This window comes from Eptesicus fuscus, chromosome 12 (assembly GCF_027574615.1).
Source record: "Eptesicus fuscus isolate TK198812 chromosome 12, DD_ASM_mEF_20220401, whole genome shotgun sequence".
Lineage (NCBI taxonomy): Eukaryota > Metazoa > Chordata > Mammalia > Chiroptera > Vespertilionidae > Eptesicus > Eptesicus fuscus.
In genome coordinates, this window is record NC_072484.1 from 44613461 (window position 1) to 44629261 (window position 15801).

General features: G+C 38.7%; 2 protein-coding genes across 4 annotated transcripts in view; both read left to right on the plus strand.

Annotated features, from left to right (window-relative positions):
• The first annotated feature begins 455 nt into the window (after positions 1-455).
• The window catches only part of SERPINB12 (serpin family B member 12), a 29434-nt gene continuing 14088 nt past the window's right edge, over positions 456-15801 (plus strand). The window contains exons 1-5 of one of the 3 annotated variants that reach the window (XM_054724214.1): positions 456-767; positions 8438-8623; positions 11428-11562; positions 12173-12313; positions 13846-13963. In XM_054724214.1, coding sequence (XP_054580189.1) covers positions 8456-8623; positions 11428-11562; positions 12173-12313; positions 13846-13963 — 562 coding nt within the window. In that variant the 5' untranslated portion in view covers positions 456-767; positions 8438-8455. Of the gene's footprint in view, positions 768-8437; positions 8680-11427; positions 11563-12172; positions 12314-13845; positions 13964-15801 lie in introns of those variants that run through there. The other 2 variants (XM_054724213.1, XM_054724215.1) reach the window with 2 other exon arrangements.
• Positions 8656-11062, plus strand: LOC129150929 (guanine nucleotide-binding protein G(I)/G(S)/G(O) subunit gamma-5-like). Its single transcript, XM_054724216.1, has one exon. It carries the CDS (start codon positions 10085-10087, stop codon positions 10289-10291), a length of 207 nt encoding a protein of 68 aa, XP_054580191.1. The 5' UTR covers positions 8656-10084; the 3' UTR covers positions 10292-11062.

Here is a 15801-nt window from a genome sequence, read left to right on the forward strand (position 1 = left end):
TGAGAAGACAGAGATAAAGAGAAGAACCAGGGAGAAAGGGCAAGAGGGGAGAGAATTTGTTCATTTGTTAGGTTTTGTATGAGATGTCAGAAGAAAAAGTAGTAACTGGTGAGAACACTGAGTGAACTCTCCTAGTAGCCCTGGAGTTGTAGTTCCGATTGAGTCAGTAGATAATAGAGGCGTAGAGACAATAGGTTGCAATACCTGCTATCTTCTCTCTCAGCTACATTGTGTTTTGCACTTGGCTCTGACCCTAGAGCACTTAATCCATTTGCTGGGAGTGGATTGGGACACATTGAAAAGAATTCCTCTTGGGTTTTGTGTATTTCACTTACAAACTATGACTCATGGGGTTTCACAGTGCTGTTGTTTAGGGGCAATCAGGAACAGAGAAAGGAAATCTGGCCTTTCTAGCAGTCCTTTATAAAGGCCTCCTCTATGACCTGCTTTGCAAGCGAGCTGTGGAATAGCTTCTAAAGAGAGGCTGTATCTACTCTAAAAGAGATAACCCAGACTTAGAGACAATTAACTTAAAATTTGAGTTAGTGATCATAAATATATCTCTTTCCCCCTATCTTATTGGTTAATTTTCTGATTCATGGTCATTATTTGAAAAGCCACAGAATTTCTTGCTCAATATCTATCCTTACCAGTTTCCACAGGCTATACTAGTATATAAGACTCAGCTGTTCCTTTCTCTGCATGATATTGAATTGACTTCATCAGAGCACAGACCTTAGCTGCAGACAGTCCTCATCGGCTTTCAGGTATGTGCGGGGAGGTGGACAGGCTGCTGTTGGTCGAGGTGCCTTTGGGCCAGTTGTGCTGGCATGAAGCTCTCTGTGTTGCAGGTCTTTTTCTTGGGAGCTGTGATGTGATCCTCCTGATGCTCTCTAGCATCGTGACTGAGCAACTGAGCTGTCTGAGTCCCAGTTTTCTCATTTGTCATGTTGAGATACTAATGTGTTCCTCCCTGACTCGTTGGAGGGACTGGATGAGATAATGGGTGTGGAAGAGCCTGTTATATATTAGGCCCACCATATATGTTTATTATATCTGGATGCTGGGCAAGATCCTACTATGCTAGGTGTCATGAATGCAGAGATAATCCCACTCTTGTTCATTGTATGACCAGTGCCTGGCACACAGTAGGTGCTCAATAGTCATCAAATGAATGTCTGGGCTATTATTTTACTGCAATACTCAAGAGGCTTAGAGTTTTGTCTGGGGTTAATATCAAACAAAAAAAATGCATATTTTTAATTTAAGAGACTATTTCTTGTAAGTGTATTTTAACATTTGTTTTATGAAAGGAGAAGTTATATGTCAAAGGCTGTATAAACTTCGTAAGCTTTAAGTATTGTTATGTTTTATCATTTAAAGCAAGAATAAGCAAACTTTTCAGTAAATATGAAAGGGATTAAGAAGTCTAAATTGCCAGTTATAAAAACATTCATGAGATGTAATGTACAGCAAAGGGAATATAGTAAATATATTGTAATAATTATGCATGGTGTCAGATTGATACTGGACTTACTGGGGTAATCACTTTGTAATTTATATAAATGTCTAATCATTATATTATACACATGATACTAATATAATTTGTCAACTATAATTGAAAAATAAATTAAAAAATAAAATTACTATGTTTTATTATTTAAAGCAAGTATCAGCAAACTTTCAGTAAAAGACCAGACAGTAAATATTTTTTGGCATTGCAGTCATATAGTCTCTTCACAACTACTCAGACTCTGCCATTGTAGAGTGAAAGCAGCCATAGACAGCAGTAAGTGAATGGGCATGGCTGTGTATCAATGAGACTTTATTTACAAAAACAGGCATTGGTCTAGATTTGGCCCACAGGCTATAGTTTGTGAACCCTGATTTGAAGGATGACACTTACAGAAGAAATAGGTATATGTCTACAGATTTATTTAAGAAATGAAAAGAAGTTTTGAAGTACTAATTCCATGTAATTACAATAATAATGCTGATATTTGTATTACGCATTAGAGCATGCAAACACATGTTACTATTCCTTTTTTTTATAGGAGCAAGTTCAAGAGGAATTTGCTCTAGGTCTCAGGCTAATAAGATTCATACCAGGATCTGGGTCCTCTGATTGCAAGCATACTGCTTTTTCTGCAGTGTGTTCTTGGCCACCTCCTAGCTATGCCCATCTTGGTCCCTGTGCCTCAGTCACACTGGGGTAGGCAGTTGGCTTCCTTTCTAATCCTGAAGCCTTCAGTTTTGGATCTGAGAGAACTGAGGGCTTTTATGGAGAGGGTAATTGCTATCTTAAGGGTGATTGCAAGTTTTAAAACAAGTTTATTGTGCTTAGTCTTTATTTTTGTTTTTTGTTATTTTAATGGCATTTTTTATTTTCTTGGGTTTCATGCATTGTTACCCAGGCTTCTAAATTTGGAGGATAAAATGGTAAATATCAGGTCAACTGTCTCCTTTAGAAGATCAATAGATCAAAAGATCAATAGATCAAAAGTCTCCCTGCGGATATTTTCCCCACAAACATTTGTTCCCTCACTATTGTGATTTAAAACTAACTGAAAAAGAGCCTCTTAACAGTATCTCAAAAATACTGCCTTTATCATGCAGGAGAATTTTAATCATACTGTTTAGCTTCACCAGCTAGCAAAGACTTTGCATCACACTCTAGTATCCTGAATTTTTCATTCCAGCAAGAAAAAAAGACTAGTTGCTAACAGGTTAAATGTTTGGCTCATAATTCACTCAGGGTGAGTTGTAACATGCCTAGGAGGGGTCATCTAACTCTGCACTTGATGAAACCCTATTTTCACAGCCTGTTGACAGAAAAATCTTGAAGAGCACTGTCAGGTTAGTGACCCCCAGAATGCCTTGCAACTCTAGTGTAATTCTCTGATGCTTTAAGTCTCTGATATTAGACTGACTTTTTTCAGCCCCTCAGATGAGGTGATGAAATTATGTACGCAAAGTCCCAAATGGTGCTCAACACATAGTACTCAATGCTCCACGAATTCTCATGCCCTCTTATGGTCTATCTAGTTCCTTTAATGTTTACCTACACTTAGTGGTGGATTTCATCATTACTGATTGAACAACCACACCACACGAGAGTATTAGGCTTGTAAGGCACAGCCATGCCTTGTCATATCCTTGTTGAATTACTTGACAGGCTAAACAGATGCAATCCTAGATTAAAGATATCCAAACAAGCTTTGGATCTGCTCAGGCACCCAGAAGCCCAAGGCAGTGTGAATATCACCAGCCAACAATGAACAAACATGACAGACAGAAACCCAGGAAGCCAGGGGAAAATTTATCCTGTCCTAAATATACATAGTACCCTTTCTGAAAGGTGGTGATGCATGGTAACTGCTCGAAGTAGTTATCAATCAAGTGGAATGAAGTGTTAATTGACTCAGGTGTTAAAATTTTCCCAACCTCTTGTAAATCATAAGCAATGACCAGACTCAACCGAAAAATGATGGCTTTTAGAATTTCGTGGAGGCGTTTAGAGAAAACAAAAAAACAAACAACCACCCGTAAGCATTTTTCAAATGAAAAAGTGAGGTAAATTAACAGCAGATTTATTTTCTATGTTGACTGTTGAGAATTGAAAGACCCCCCTGGATACCCATCTACCAATTTCTGCTTGTTGATATCTTACCTTATAAAAATGATTTTACTTGTTTCATTTCTACACTAGCTGCATAAATAGCTTATATTCTCCATATAAGTAAACATACACTAGAGTCTATGTATGAGCAACTAGACTATATATGAGCAACTTATATGCTCCATAAAGGCAAAACTTTACAAAGTTCTCTTGTGAATTTCCCTATGTCTAACATAATCATATTTGTGGGGGTGGAGCTGAGATTGTATGGTTGTCAGACAAGTTAGAAAAGGAAAAGGGGTAAAAAAGGGAAGCAGGCCAGAGAGGATCCTCATTTTGTCCCTAAGTCATGTTGATTCCCAACGTTTTTACTCTTCCGATTACAACCTCTGTGCCCTGTTCACTCACCCATGTGTTTATGGTCATAAACAAATCAGGATCATAGACTATTAGAGCTAAAAGGAACATCAGAAGTTACTTGGCTCAGTTTTAAAATTTATTTTTTCAGTTGTAAAATATATTTGTTCCATGAAATTTTTATCAGAAGCCTGATAAGAAAGAAAGAGAGGAAGGAAGGAAGGTAGGAAGGGAGAGGGAAGGAGAAAGGAAGGAAGAACGAACAAAAAATGAAGACTTGGGGGTGTCTGGGGCTCTAAAAAATCCTTTTAGGAGATAAACAGGTGAGCAGGTCACAGCAAGAAAGCTAAATTAGGCAAACTTTCTGGAGGTATTGGACAGAGTTGATTAGTTTTCTAGCTCCTAGCAAAGTAGTTTTCTTCCAGAAATTCCCTCCCTCCTCTTCTCTGTCTCTCTTAATAATTTTAATTTTGTGATTGGTATTCAGCTATTCTAGTTAACAAATTAAATACTAATCTCTACTCACATCCCAGGCTATTGAAATGGGCTTAAAGCTAATTTTAAAAAGTTTAGAATAATATAGAAATTCAAGTATAAGAGAATGTCCAAGACAATGGGCAAATAATCCTATGCTTCTCTATTTATTTAGCATGGGGAATTGGGTTGAAGGGTATGGCTCAATGTTATTATGAGGGCTCCATAAAGAGACCCAATTAGAAAGAGCAAAGAATATATAAATATAGTAAGTTATTTAATTTAGTTGAAAGCATAGAGTGTATTTGTTTAAAATATATATGCCATACATTGCTCCCCCCCAACCCCCGCCCTCCCTGGCCATCAATCAATCAATAATAATTTGACTCTGACTTCTAAAATGGCAGTTGGGAAGCTGCCACTGTGGGAGGGGCCAAGTTCATATATTTCCATTCCTGACAGGGTACAGATTGAAACTTACCTGGCCAGCTGTTAGCAGCAACTCTGAAGGCAAGAAGGTAAATGCTAGCGTTGCCTAGTATTATTTTTAACAATAAACCACTGCATGGGAAAATTGTTTTAAGTAATAAAAACCCAGAGTAGATTGGATTGAAACTAAAAGATATGCTGTTTTTAGTTAGGCAACTGTCTTTTAAAAATGAGTAATTTGTTTTACGATGTTTTGAAGTTTTGGTAAATGTGGCAATACCTATTAGGAAACATTAGCCATCATCTGTCACCTCCCTCAGCCCCCCCAGCACCTGGTCACATGTCAGATATGTCTGGTTGATTTCTTAAAAACGAGGATGTTTGAATAATTTTAAAAAATCTTTACATACTTGGCAGATTGTATACTATGTTTTCACTAATTTCTGAAAAATAAAATGGTATAATATTTAGAATATCTGTATTTTAGATAACATGAGTTTACATTTCTCTTTGGCAATCTGAGATGGAAATACTTTGATTAAATCTTTCACAAGTATTTCTTTGTTTTTAGATATTGCTTATTCTTTAGTTAGTTATAATTAGGTTTGAAAATCATTTCCAGCAAAATTGTGTCTATCTGTGTAAAGTTGAAATTTTATTCTTAGCTTATTAATAGCTTTGTAAAAATGGTGGAAATTTTTAGACATGAAATATTTTTGGGATATGAAATTCACACTTAGAATAGTTTGGGCTGTTAGAAAATCTACCTAGTCTAACCTTTTACATTGTTACAATAAAGGAAATCATATTTTTAGCAACTAAACTATTTCTAATAGAGTAGAAAGTCAATCTAAAGTTGATCCCACTATGCAACATCTCTATTAATTATAGCTACCTGCAGAATGTATAGAGTCAATGTGAAATATGAATTATCACCTACTGTTTCAAATATTAGAATTATTTATACCAAAAATGGGGCAGATGATAGTAAATAAATCCATAAATATTAAGTGTTCTTATGTACCACTGTTTATATTCTTTACTAATGGGATATAAAGATGAATAAAAATCATGGAACTTTCCCTCAAAAGAATTATGGTTTGGAAGGAAAGACAGATATATCACAAACAATCACCTTAGAGACAGAATCATAAGGGAAATAGAAATATGAACATTTGTCTTTCATATACAGACAAATGAATGTATATATGAATATAGATGCTATGACTGTAAGATGAGAAAGCACATGGAAAAATGAAGGCAATGGACTTGTCAATACTGTGAGAGCAAAATTCAAATTTATCGTTCAGGTGGCCGACCTCATTACTGATATTTTGCCATCTGTACAATAAATTTGCATTTGAGAATCAAAATCTTTCTTATACCTTACTAGAGTTTAAATAATCACCCGGGAATCAGTACAGGCAAAAATATAACATTTTTATTAATATCAATGTAAGTTTTCACTTATTTTTTTCTGAATGAAATTGTTCCTTAAAGTCTTTCTGTATAGTATGGTCAGTAGGAGGTAGCATTGGGGACTGTGAATGCTTTATCTGCTCCAGATGGCAGCATGCTGTAGGAGGAGGAAGGGTGGCTTGGCAATCAGACTGAATGGACTGATTTGCACACCAGCTACCCCACGTCATAGTGGGATATAAAATAAAGATAGATTTTGACTCATGGGATTGTTCAAGAATTAGAGACAATATTTGTGAAATGCCAGGCACATTGTAGGCTCAAATTAAATGGTAGATATTATTATAAAAGTATTTATAATTGGGTTTTATTGATTCCTTGAGTTGAATAGATTTTTGAGGGACGTTACTATTTTGAAAGATTATTTCAAGTCTGTTGGAAAATAATGATTACTGGAGTCCATTGTATACACATTTTTTCAGGCTGTAGCTTTTAAGAGACAGCCTCCCTCAATAATCAGCATTTAGACTTCTTTGTTTGGAGGATATTTTCCAGTGTACATTAAAGACACATGTGGCACATTTTCTAAAAAGGTACCTAATGTTATCTTTTTGAATTAAGTTTAATAGACTAAAAAATCTATTAAAGTGGGAAAATGTTAAAACCTCACAAATACAGAGAGAGAGAGAGAGAGAGAGAGAGAGAGAGAGAGAGAGAGAGAGAGAGATACATGGAGTTGTTGTTCCACTTATTTATGCATTCATTAGTTACTTCTTGTATGTGCCCTGACCAGGAATTGAACCTTCAACCCTGGCATATCGAGATAATACTGTAACCAATTGAACTATCTGACCAGGGCCAAAGCAATAACTATTTCTTAATGTTTGTTGTGTGTTATATGTCTGATGATTAAAACTAAAATAAAGGGGCTTACATTTCCATCTTGGAAATATACAATATCCATAGGCAAAAGACAAAGACATTTTATTTGAGGGGGATAGGTCCAAAGTGAGAGCTACTAGTATGTAAAGTTGTCTTGATTCTTATGGAATAGATTATTGGGATGGGGCTGGGTCAAGGGCTGTCCTAAGGGAAGTCATTCCCTTACTTTGGTTCCATTACTTATGGCTCTACATTGTCAAGCGAAACCAAATGACTTCTAAACCCTCAGCATCTTTCAACCCTCTATTACCTCTTGGACAATATCAAGGACTGATTAAAGTGCTTCAAGTCCTATAGGTTTCATATGAAATGAATCAAAATGAGGTGAGAATATTAACAAAGGACATGACCCATGACAATTCTTTGGGCATATATTCTGCCATAGAAAATTCAGGGACAGTCCAGACAAATGTCTTAAGCAGAACCAAGAGAAGGGGGTGGAGTGAAGCTTTCTTGGTTGCTAACTTGACCATGGGGACATAGTAGCCTTTGACTTGATTTTACCCGAATAAAGGAAGTTCCACCATGAAGTGGGTAGAATTTTGCCCTCCAAAAGATGTGTTTAAATCCCAATCCCCAGTAATGATGAATGTGATCTTATTTGGAAATAGGGTGTTTGCAGATGTTGTCAACTTAAGATGAAGTCAAACTACTGGTTAGCGTGGGCCTTAATCCAATGATTTATAGGAAAAGGGATATTTGGGTGTACACACAGAAGACACAGGGAAAGACATATGTGAAGATGGAGGCAGAGATGATGGCTCTACAAAGCAAGGATGCCAAGGAATGCTGGCAACCACCAGAAGCTTAGGGAGAGGCATGAAGCAGATTTTCTCTGAGAGCCTCCAGAATGAACCAATCCTGCCAACACCTTGATTATGGACATCTGTCCTCCAGAACTGAGGAAGAATAAGCTCCTGTTGTTTAAGCCACCTGATTTGTGGTATTTTGTTATGGCAGCCTTAGCAAAAGAATCAACAGCACTGAATAAAAATAGATCTCTATCTGTATTATTATAAATATTGACATCAATATCTATAGACCAGATGATGGTGACTTTATCTTCCAGTTTTTAATAGCTTACTGAATAACTGTATATGGTTATATCTTGAGTATTTAAAATGAGAACTGTCTACTTATTTTTCTCTGATAAATATTTTCTCTCTCTTATAATTTGTTTTTGTTTGTTTGTTTTAGGCTGTCATCAGTTTCACTATGGAATCTCTCATTGCAGCAAACTCCAAATTTTGCTTTGATCTTTTTCAAGAGATAAGCAAAAATGATGGTGCTAAGAACATTTTCTTCTGTCCTCTGAGCCTCTCAGCTGCCCTTGGCATGGTCCGTCTCGGGGCCAGAAGTGAGAGTGCACATCAGATCGACCGGGTACGGATGCAGTAACTCTGGGTCCACTCTCAATGCCAGACCCTAATCCCATTTTGGCAAGTCAAGCTACTCACTGAACCCCGGGCTTGCTCAGAGTCTTCATTTATATCCTTTTATATCCTTTCTCTTCTCTTCTATTCTTGGAGGCTCAATGAGTCCTCAATCTCCTTTATGGTATCTCTTCAACCTTCCCAGTCTGACAGCTTTTCTGATTCATCTTCTCCGTATCTATCTGTCTGCATGTCTGTTGCTCTTTCTCTCTATAATTATTGATACCAATATTGCTAGTAATTTTTAATGTGTATGTGTTTTCTCTTTCATTCATTTTATTAAGTAAATATTTAGTAGGCGCCAGTTTCATGTCCAGTGGCGAAAGGTCCCCGAGTCCTTCTTGACTCTCTCTCTTTCTCACTTCACATCAAATTTGTCAGAAAAGACAGGCTTTTCTTTGGAGATCTACCCAGAACCAGGTACCTCCCACCACCTCCCTGAGGTCTCTTCTAACCTGGATACAATTTCTTCAGGAATTTCCTGCTCCCACTGACAGTATTCTCCATTCAGCTTCCAGAAAGGTCTTTTGAACACCTAAGTCAGACCCAATTTCTTATCTGCTTAAAACCAACCTTTTTAATTTCACTAATGATAGAAGCCAGAGTCCTTACAATGGCCCATGAAGGTCTGGGGATCTGAATTCCAGGTAACTGGTGATACCATTTCTCCCCATCCCCCCTCTTTTTCTCTCCAGCCATGCTGGCCTCCTGACTTCTTGGAAAGCCCAACCCTCTGCTGCCTAGGGCCTGATGCATTCCCTTTGCTTGCCACAGATAACTGATCTATAACTTTCTTTCTCCTTCAGGACTTTGAGCAGTGTTCACCTATTTTGATCTCTCAATCTAACATTGCATCCTGGCCCCAATCCCTAAAGATTCCCTCTTATGGCTTTGCCATCCCTGCATGACATTTTCATTTTCTAACATACTGCATACAGTAACTACTCACTACATGTATTGCTTTTAAAAATACATTTTTATTGATTTCAGAGAGGAAGAGAGAGGGGGAGAAAGAGATAGAAACATCAATGATGAGAATCATTGATTGGCTGCCTCCTGCATGCCCCTATTGGGAATCGAGCCCGCAACCCGGGCATGTGCCCTTGACCGGAATCTCAAACCCAGGATCCTCCAGTCTGCAGGAGGATGCTCTATCTATCCACTGAGCCAAGCTTGCTAGGGCTGTATTGCTTTTTGAATGTCTTCCCCACTAGAATATAATGTCCTAGAGGGCATTCATCTTTGTCCTAGAACAACGCTTGGCTTATGGTAGCCACCCAATACAGATATGTAGAATGAATGAATGAAAGCAGCAAGAACAACTTCTCAGGTTGCTGTCCCACCTTCTCGCCCCTGCGGACCCGCGACCAGTGACCGCTACCAACCAATCTGCCCTGTACTCGCGTGAACCATGTCTGCTTCTTCCAGCGTCACTGCTCTGAAGAAAGTGGTTCAACAGCTCCAGCTGGAGGCCAGGCTCACCCGTGTGAAGGTTTCCCAGGCAGCTGCAGATTGGAAACAATTCTGTCTGCAGAATGCTCAACATGACCCTCTGCTGACTGGAGTATCTTCAAGTACCAATCCCTTCAGACCCCAGAAAGTTTGTTCCTTTTTGTAGTAAAATGAAATTTGAAAGTGTTCTAAACCACTTTTCTTGAACCGGTGAATATCCAAAGAGAGCTAAATCTGAAGCCTGTACAAAAAGCTTATCCTATAACATGTGCCACTCCATACAAACTTCTGCTTTTGTCAGCCCTTAACACCTATCTCTCTCTGAATTTTCATGAATTTCTATTTCACAAGAATGATTATTTTATATACACTGGCAGCAGCATACAAATATAATACTTAGTATAAAAAGTGAAAGAAAAAAAAGAACAACTTCCCAAATAAACTACAGGCTCCTGAGGCTGGTCTTACACTTCCCTGGATCTGAACCCCACTACTGTCCCTAATACAAAGGAGTGAATTCTTGGATTAAGGCAGAATGCATTTAGGGTCATTCTACTTTATTCACTTACTTTTATTTGGTATTATTTCTTTAGCAAAACTTAGCTTTAGAGTGTGGTTGGCATCATCCAGGTCAGGTTTCAGGTGTTTTTTTCTCCAGGCACTCGGGTGTCACCTGCCAGCAAACCTGGCCTCCTAACTGTCCGTGATGCTCTGGACAACATGTCTTCTCCTGTCCTCCCTCACTTGATTGATTTGAAACTGTAGATCAGCACCATCTAACATAGATAGAATTTGAGCCATATATGTAATTTAAAAATCTTCAGTAGCCATACTAAAAAAGTAAAAGGAAATAGGTGAGACTAATAATAATAATACATTTTATTTAACTCAATACATCCGAAATATTACCATATCACCATGCAATCAATTAAAAATTTAAATGAGATATTTTACCTTCTTATTTTTTTTTCATACCAAGTCTTCAAAATCCTGTGTGTATTTTCAAAGTTAATTCAGACTGGTCAATAGCCACAGGTGACAGTCTTAGGAATACCTGATACTCTTAATTTAGTCACGGTCATTCCTACATGTCTTAAGGGAGTGTGGGTAGCATTCAGTTGACCTCCTCTCCATCCCACCTCACATCCCAAATCAAAAGAAATGTCCACATTTCTTTAAATTGTTGTTGTTTTGTTGGACTATGTAATCATTGTCATAGTCACATCATTAAAATGTTTCTGAAGCTCTTCAGAGTTTGAGCTGTTCCTATTGTCTGAAAGGCCCCATGCCATCATCACGCAGGTACTCCACTTTGATGAACTTTCCCAGGAGAAAACCAAAACACCCGATCCCTGTCTGAAATACAAAGAGCAGGAGGCACTGGCTGACAGCCCTCCGGAAGGGCAGAAAGGAGCGACCAAACCTCCGACTCCACAGGTGAGCCACCTGTAAACTCCTGCTCCTCGTCTTTACAAACCTTTCATGCTGGCTGTCCTGTGGTGCTGATGGTTGTTTATCCTCACACATTATGTCTGGCCATCATCCACAGCTCCAATAACAGCAATAACTCCACATGACCCAAAATTCCTATCTGTTTATGTGTCAAACATTCTTGGCTGTAAGCCACTTTCCTAAAGAGTAGAATCTGTTATCGTCTACTCACCTACTTTTACAGACCACAGCTCCCCAGGATGGAGCCTGGTTGAGGATGAAGGGCAGTAAGGGGAGGAGGTATTAGCTGTGGGATTTTTACTCTTCCCCTCCCCCTTTTGCCTGTTTTATTTCCAGCTGAAATCTGTACTAACACACACAATTTTTATTGGTTGTCCCATAACCAGGAGCAAGAATTACATATCCCTCCACCTTAAAAAAGCTTAAGAGGCAGGTGCAGAGAAGATTGTCTCCAGATGTATTTTTCATGGATAATTTTCCACTGGGACCTCTCTGCTCTCCTCCTTCCTCTCTTCATCTCATCTTGCTCCCCTACATGCTAACAAAGCCAATTTGCTTTGAACTGGCTAAGACCACATTTTGTTTCTTTTGTTAGGTGGAGTCTTCAAAGGATGGGAATGAACTTCTCAGTTGCTACTTTGGGCAGCTTCTCTCCAAACTAGATAGGATCAAATCTGATTACACCCTGAGTATTGCTAACAGGCTTTATGGAGAGCAGGAATTTCCAATCTGTCCGGTGAGTTGGGCAAGAATGGTGTTTAGAGCTATCATGGAGCATACTATTTACAAATCACCCGCCATCTAGAACACAGACCTCGTTGACAGGTTGTGCACTGTGGACTGGTGGGATGTCCAGGATCACCTCCTCTCCCATGGCTTCTATGGCCCTCCTCCCAGTTCTCAACTTGAGCAGTTTACGAGGCTTCTTGTGAGTGGGCTAGAGTGGATGGAAAGAGGGTCATAGGACTAATAGCCTTCAGAGCATGTGTGAGTTTGATAATGCTGTTTTCTCTTGTGACCTCTTTCCCAATCAAGGTGCCTGGTAGCTGCACTTGGTAGCTCCTCTTCCTGTTGTCCCTCCTACCCCTGCCTTCCAAGGCACTTCCCTAAAATCACCTTTGGTGCCACCATCAAGCCACCCTGCCTCTCCCTCCCACCCCGCCCCGAGAAATTGTACTCACTTAAGGAGCAGAGTAGGGTAGCAGAAGGATACTGTATTTGGAGTCAAAAGGCACCTGTCTTGTCTCTGTGGCTACACTGCTTTGTCCCTAGAACCGTGGTCGGCAAACTGCGGCTCGCGAGCCACATGCAGCTCTTTGGCCCCTTGAGTGTGGCTCTTCCACAAAATACCACGGCCTGGGCGAGTCTATTTTGAAGAAGTGGCGTTAGAAGAAGTTTAAGTTTAAAAAATGTGGCTCTCAAAAGAAATTTCAATCGTTGTACTGTTGATATTTGGCTCTGTTGACTAATGAGTTTGCCAACCACTGCCCTAGAACAAGTTTCATCTGAATCTGGGCTTCAGTTTCCTCTGTCACCACTAGAAGGAGCCATATACATGGCACTAAACATGAGGGGAGTGACCAATGGCAAATGTGCCACACAGCCCAGGGCTGGCCTAGAAAGGGAGAGGCAGCCTACTTGGACCAAAATAAGTAGTTTTCTTACAATGGAAATGAGATTCTACATGCTGTTTTATTAAAAATCTGGCTTTATTGAGATATAAATTCATATATCATACAATTACTAATAAAAATGTACAAGTTGATGATTTTGGTATATTACACTATTAATTTAAAAATTGCATATCTATAACAACAATTTCCACTTTAACAATTTTAAATATACAATTCAATGGCATTAATTATATTCACGATGTTGCATAATCATCACCCTATTTCTAAAATGTTTTTATCATTTCAAACAGAAACTCTGTAACAATTTAGCAGTTTAATTTTTTTGGAAATAGAAGCATTTTATAGCTAAGTTGCTCAAGACACTTGATATTTATCTTGTGATGTCTCCACAAATGGAATGTTCAAATACAAGGCTATCTGGTAGGAAAGCCTTGTGCCATTATAACTATGGACTGCCCCATACCCAAGCATTCTAGGTTTGAAACTGTCACTGCAGCAGCTGAAATGTCTGGCTTATCAAGACTGGGGGTAGACAGAGACTGACACACATCCAGTTTGAGTGACGAGGCCCATGACTGCTTCACTCCTAACTATTAGCATAATGATATGATTTCCATTTGTTCTAATTTAACAGGAGTACTTAGATGGTGTGATTCAATTTTATCACACAACGATTGAAAGTGTTGACTTCCGGAAAGATACTGAAAAGTCCAGACAAAAGATTAACTTCTGGGTTGAATCTCAATCCCAAGGTAAGAAAACCCAAACGTGTTGTAGCTGGTATTCCTTCCCATTTAAAAGCAAACAGCTCAGCCCAGCTTTTCACATTGCTCATCTGCTAGGTACCAGATGCTTACAGGTGTGGACTGGGCCCAAAGCTTCTTTCGCGTGTGTCAAACAGTTAAAATGCACAGGTGCTATAGTTACTGTCGCTTCTCTACTCCATCATAAAGGTGATGTGCCTTTTAGCCAAGCACAGGGTCAGCAGGACATTAACTCTTTCCATTTCTTTTAAAGCGTCAGTAAAAAGATTGTAAAGAGAATCTAGTTATTCATAAGGGCCTGGAAATAATAAAATCCTTCTTATCAACTTTTCACTAGAAATATGTGTTCTGAGTGAAAGGGGATTTTCGGATAGTGATGAGTGGTGAACATTTGAGTTCAACGTAGATGGCATTATTTTTTAATATGAAACTCCCTTTTCAACTTCATCCAGCTCCCAGCAAAATGGAAGTTTCTGAATGGACTGTATAAACACGGGGCTCTCAAAGCAGCACCTCCGCCCACCCCCAACCACGTCATATTTAAATACAATCCGCCTCCCTGCCTTGCTTGCTGGCAGCCCAGTCACCAAACCATGATCCTCAGCCATGACCCCTCTGAGCATTGATCTCCATCTACCCTCTACTCTTTATTGTCCTCCTTCTAATGTTTTCTTCAATGTAAGCCATCTCTATGGCTGTTCCAAAAGACATAAATTGTACTACTTTGGAATAGTATCAGTCATTGTGTATTGCCCATCTCTTACACCTGTGCTTACCTTGGCAGAGTACAGGGTTCTTCACTGCTGTGATGTTTGCATTAAAGCAAAACAGAAACTGTACAAAACTGGGGCTGATTGCAGTTCAATTGCTTAAATGACCTTGGTGTTGATGACCTTTCTGGTTTTCAGTAGCCACATCTGTAAAATAATGGAGTAGGAATGAGAAGATGTCTTACCTCCATAAAATTTCATAATTTGTATTTTCATTAGTAAATGGAACCCACAATTGCACACTCTAAATAGTTTTTCCTCATAGGTTCGGTTTCTTGTTTCAATATTTATAATGCTGTAAATGCTTTCATTATAATTTAGTGTTTTCTTTGATACTGTTGACCATTCTAATTTTTTTAACCACACCAGTGTTTTCAGCACTAAATATTCATTTGCCTATAGAATCAAAACTCATCTACCCTCTAAAATATCCCCTGATATTGGAGTTTGTCTGTCATATTAGAAATATTTGGGACCCCATTACAATACCTAGTTTACAACAAAATAATTTAGCATATTTAAAAACTATTCTTTGATTGAGCTGTAGGGAGTTTCAAATCTGCAATAGCTATTTTAGTGTGTTATATTTATTTATAACTAATGTACAAAGTAACAATGGCTTAATAAGAACCCTCCCAAGTGTAGAAATTTTCAGAATTGATTTACATGATGAACTAAGAACAAAAGAAAGCTAGAGAAGGTTTAAGACAGAGAGTGTGTCTTTTATTTTTTTTAAATGTTTTTATTTATTTTAGAGAGAGGAAGGGAGAGGGAGAGAGAGAAACATCAGTTGATTGTCTCCTGCATGCCCCATACTGGGGATTGAGCCCAAAACCTGGGCATGTGCCCTGACTGGGAATCAAACCGGTGGACCTCTCCAAGAATGGGAGGATGTTCAACCAACTGAGCCATACCAGTCAGGGCCGGGAATGTATCTTTTAAAAGACATCTCTGATTATAGGCTGGAGAACAGTTTAGAAGTAGACAAGAGTGGAGATGGTGAAAGGTGGATGAATTTGAGAGGTATTAAGATATAGACCAGAAGGATTTTACCAA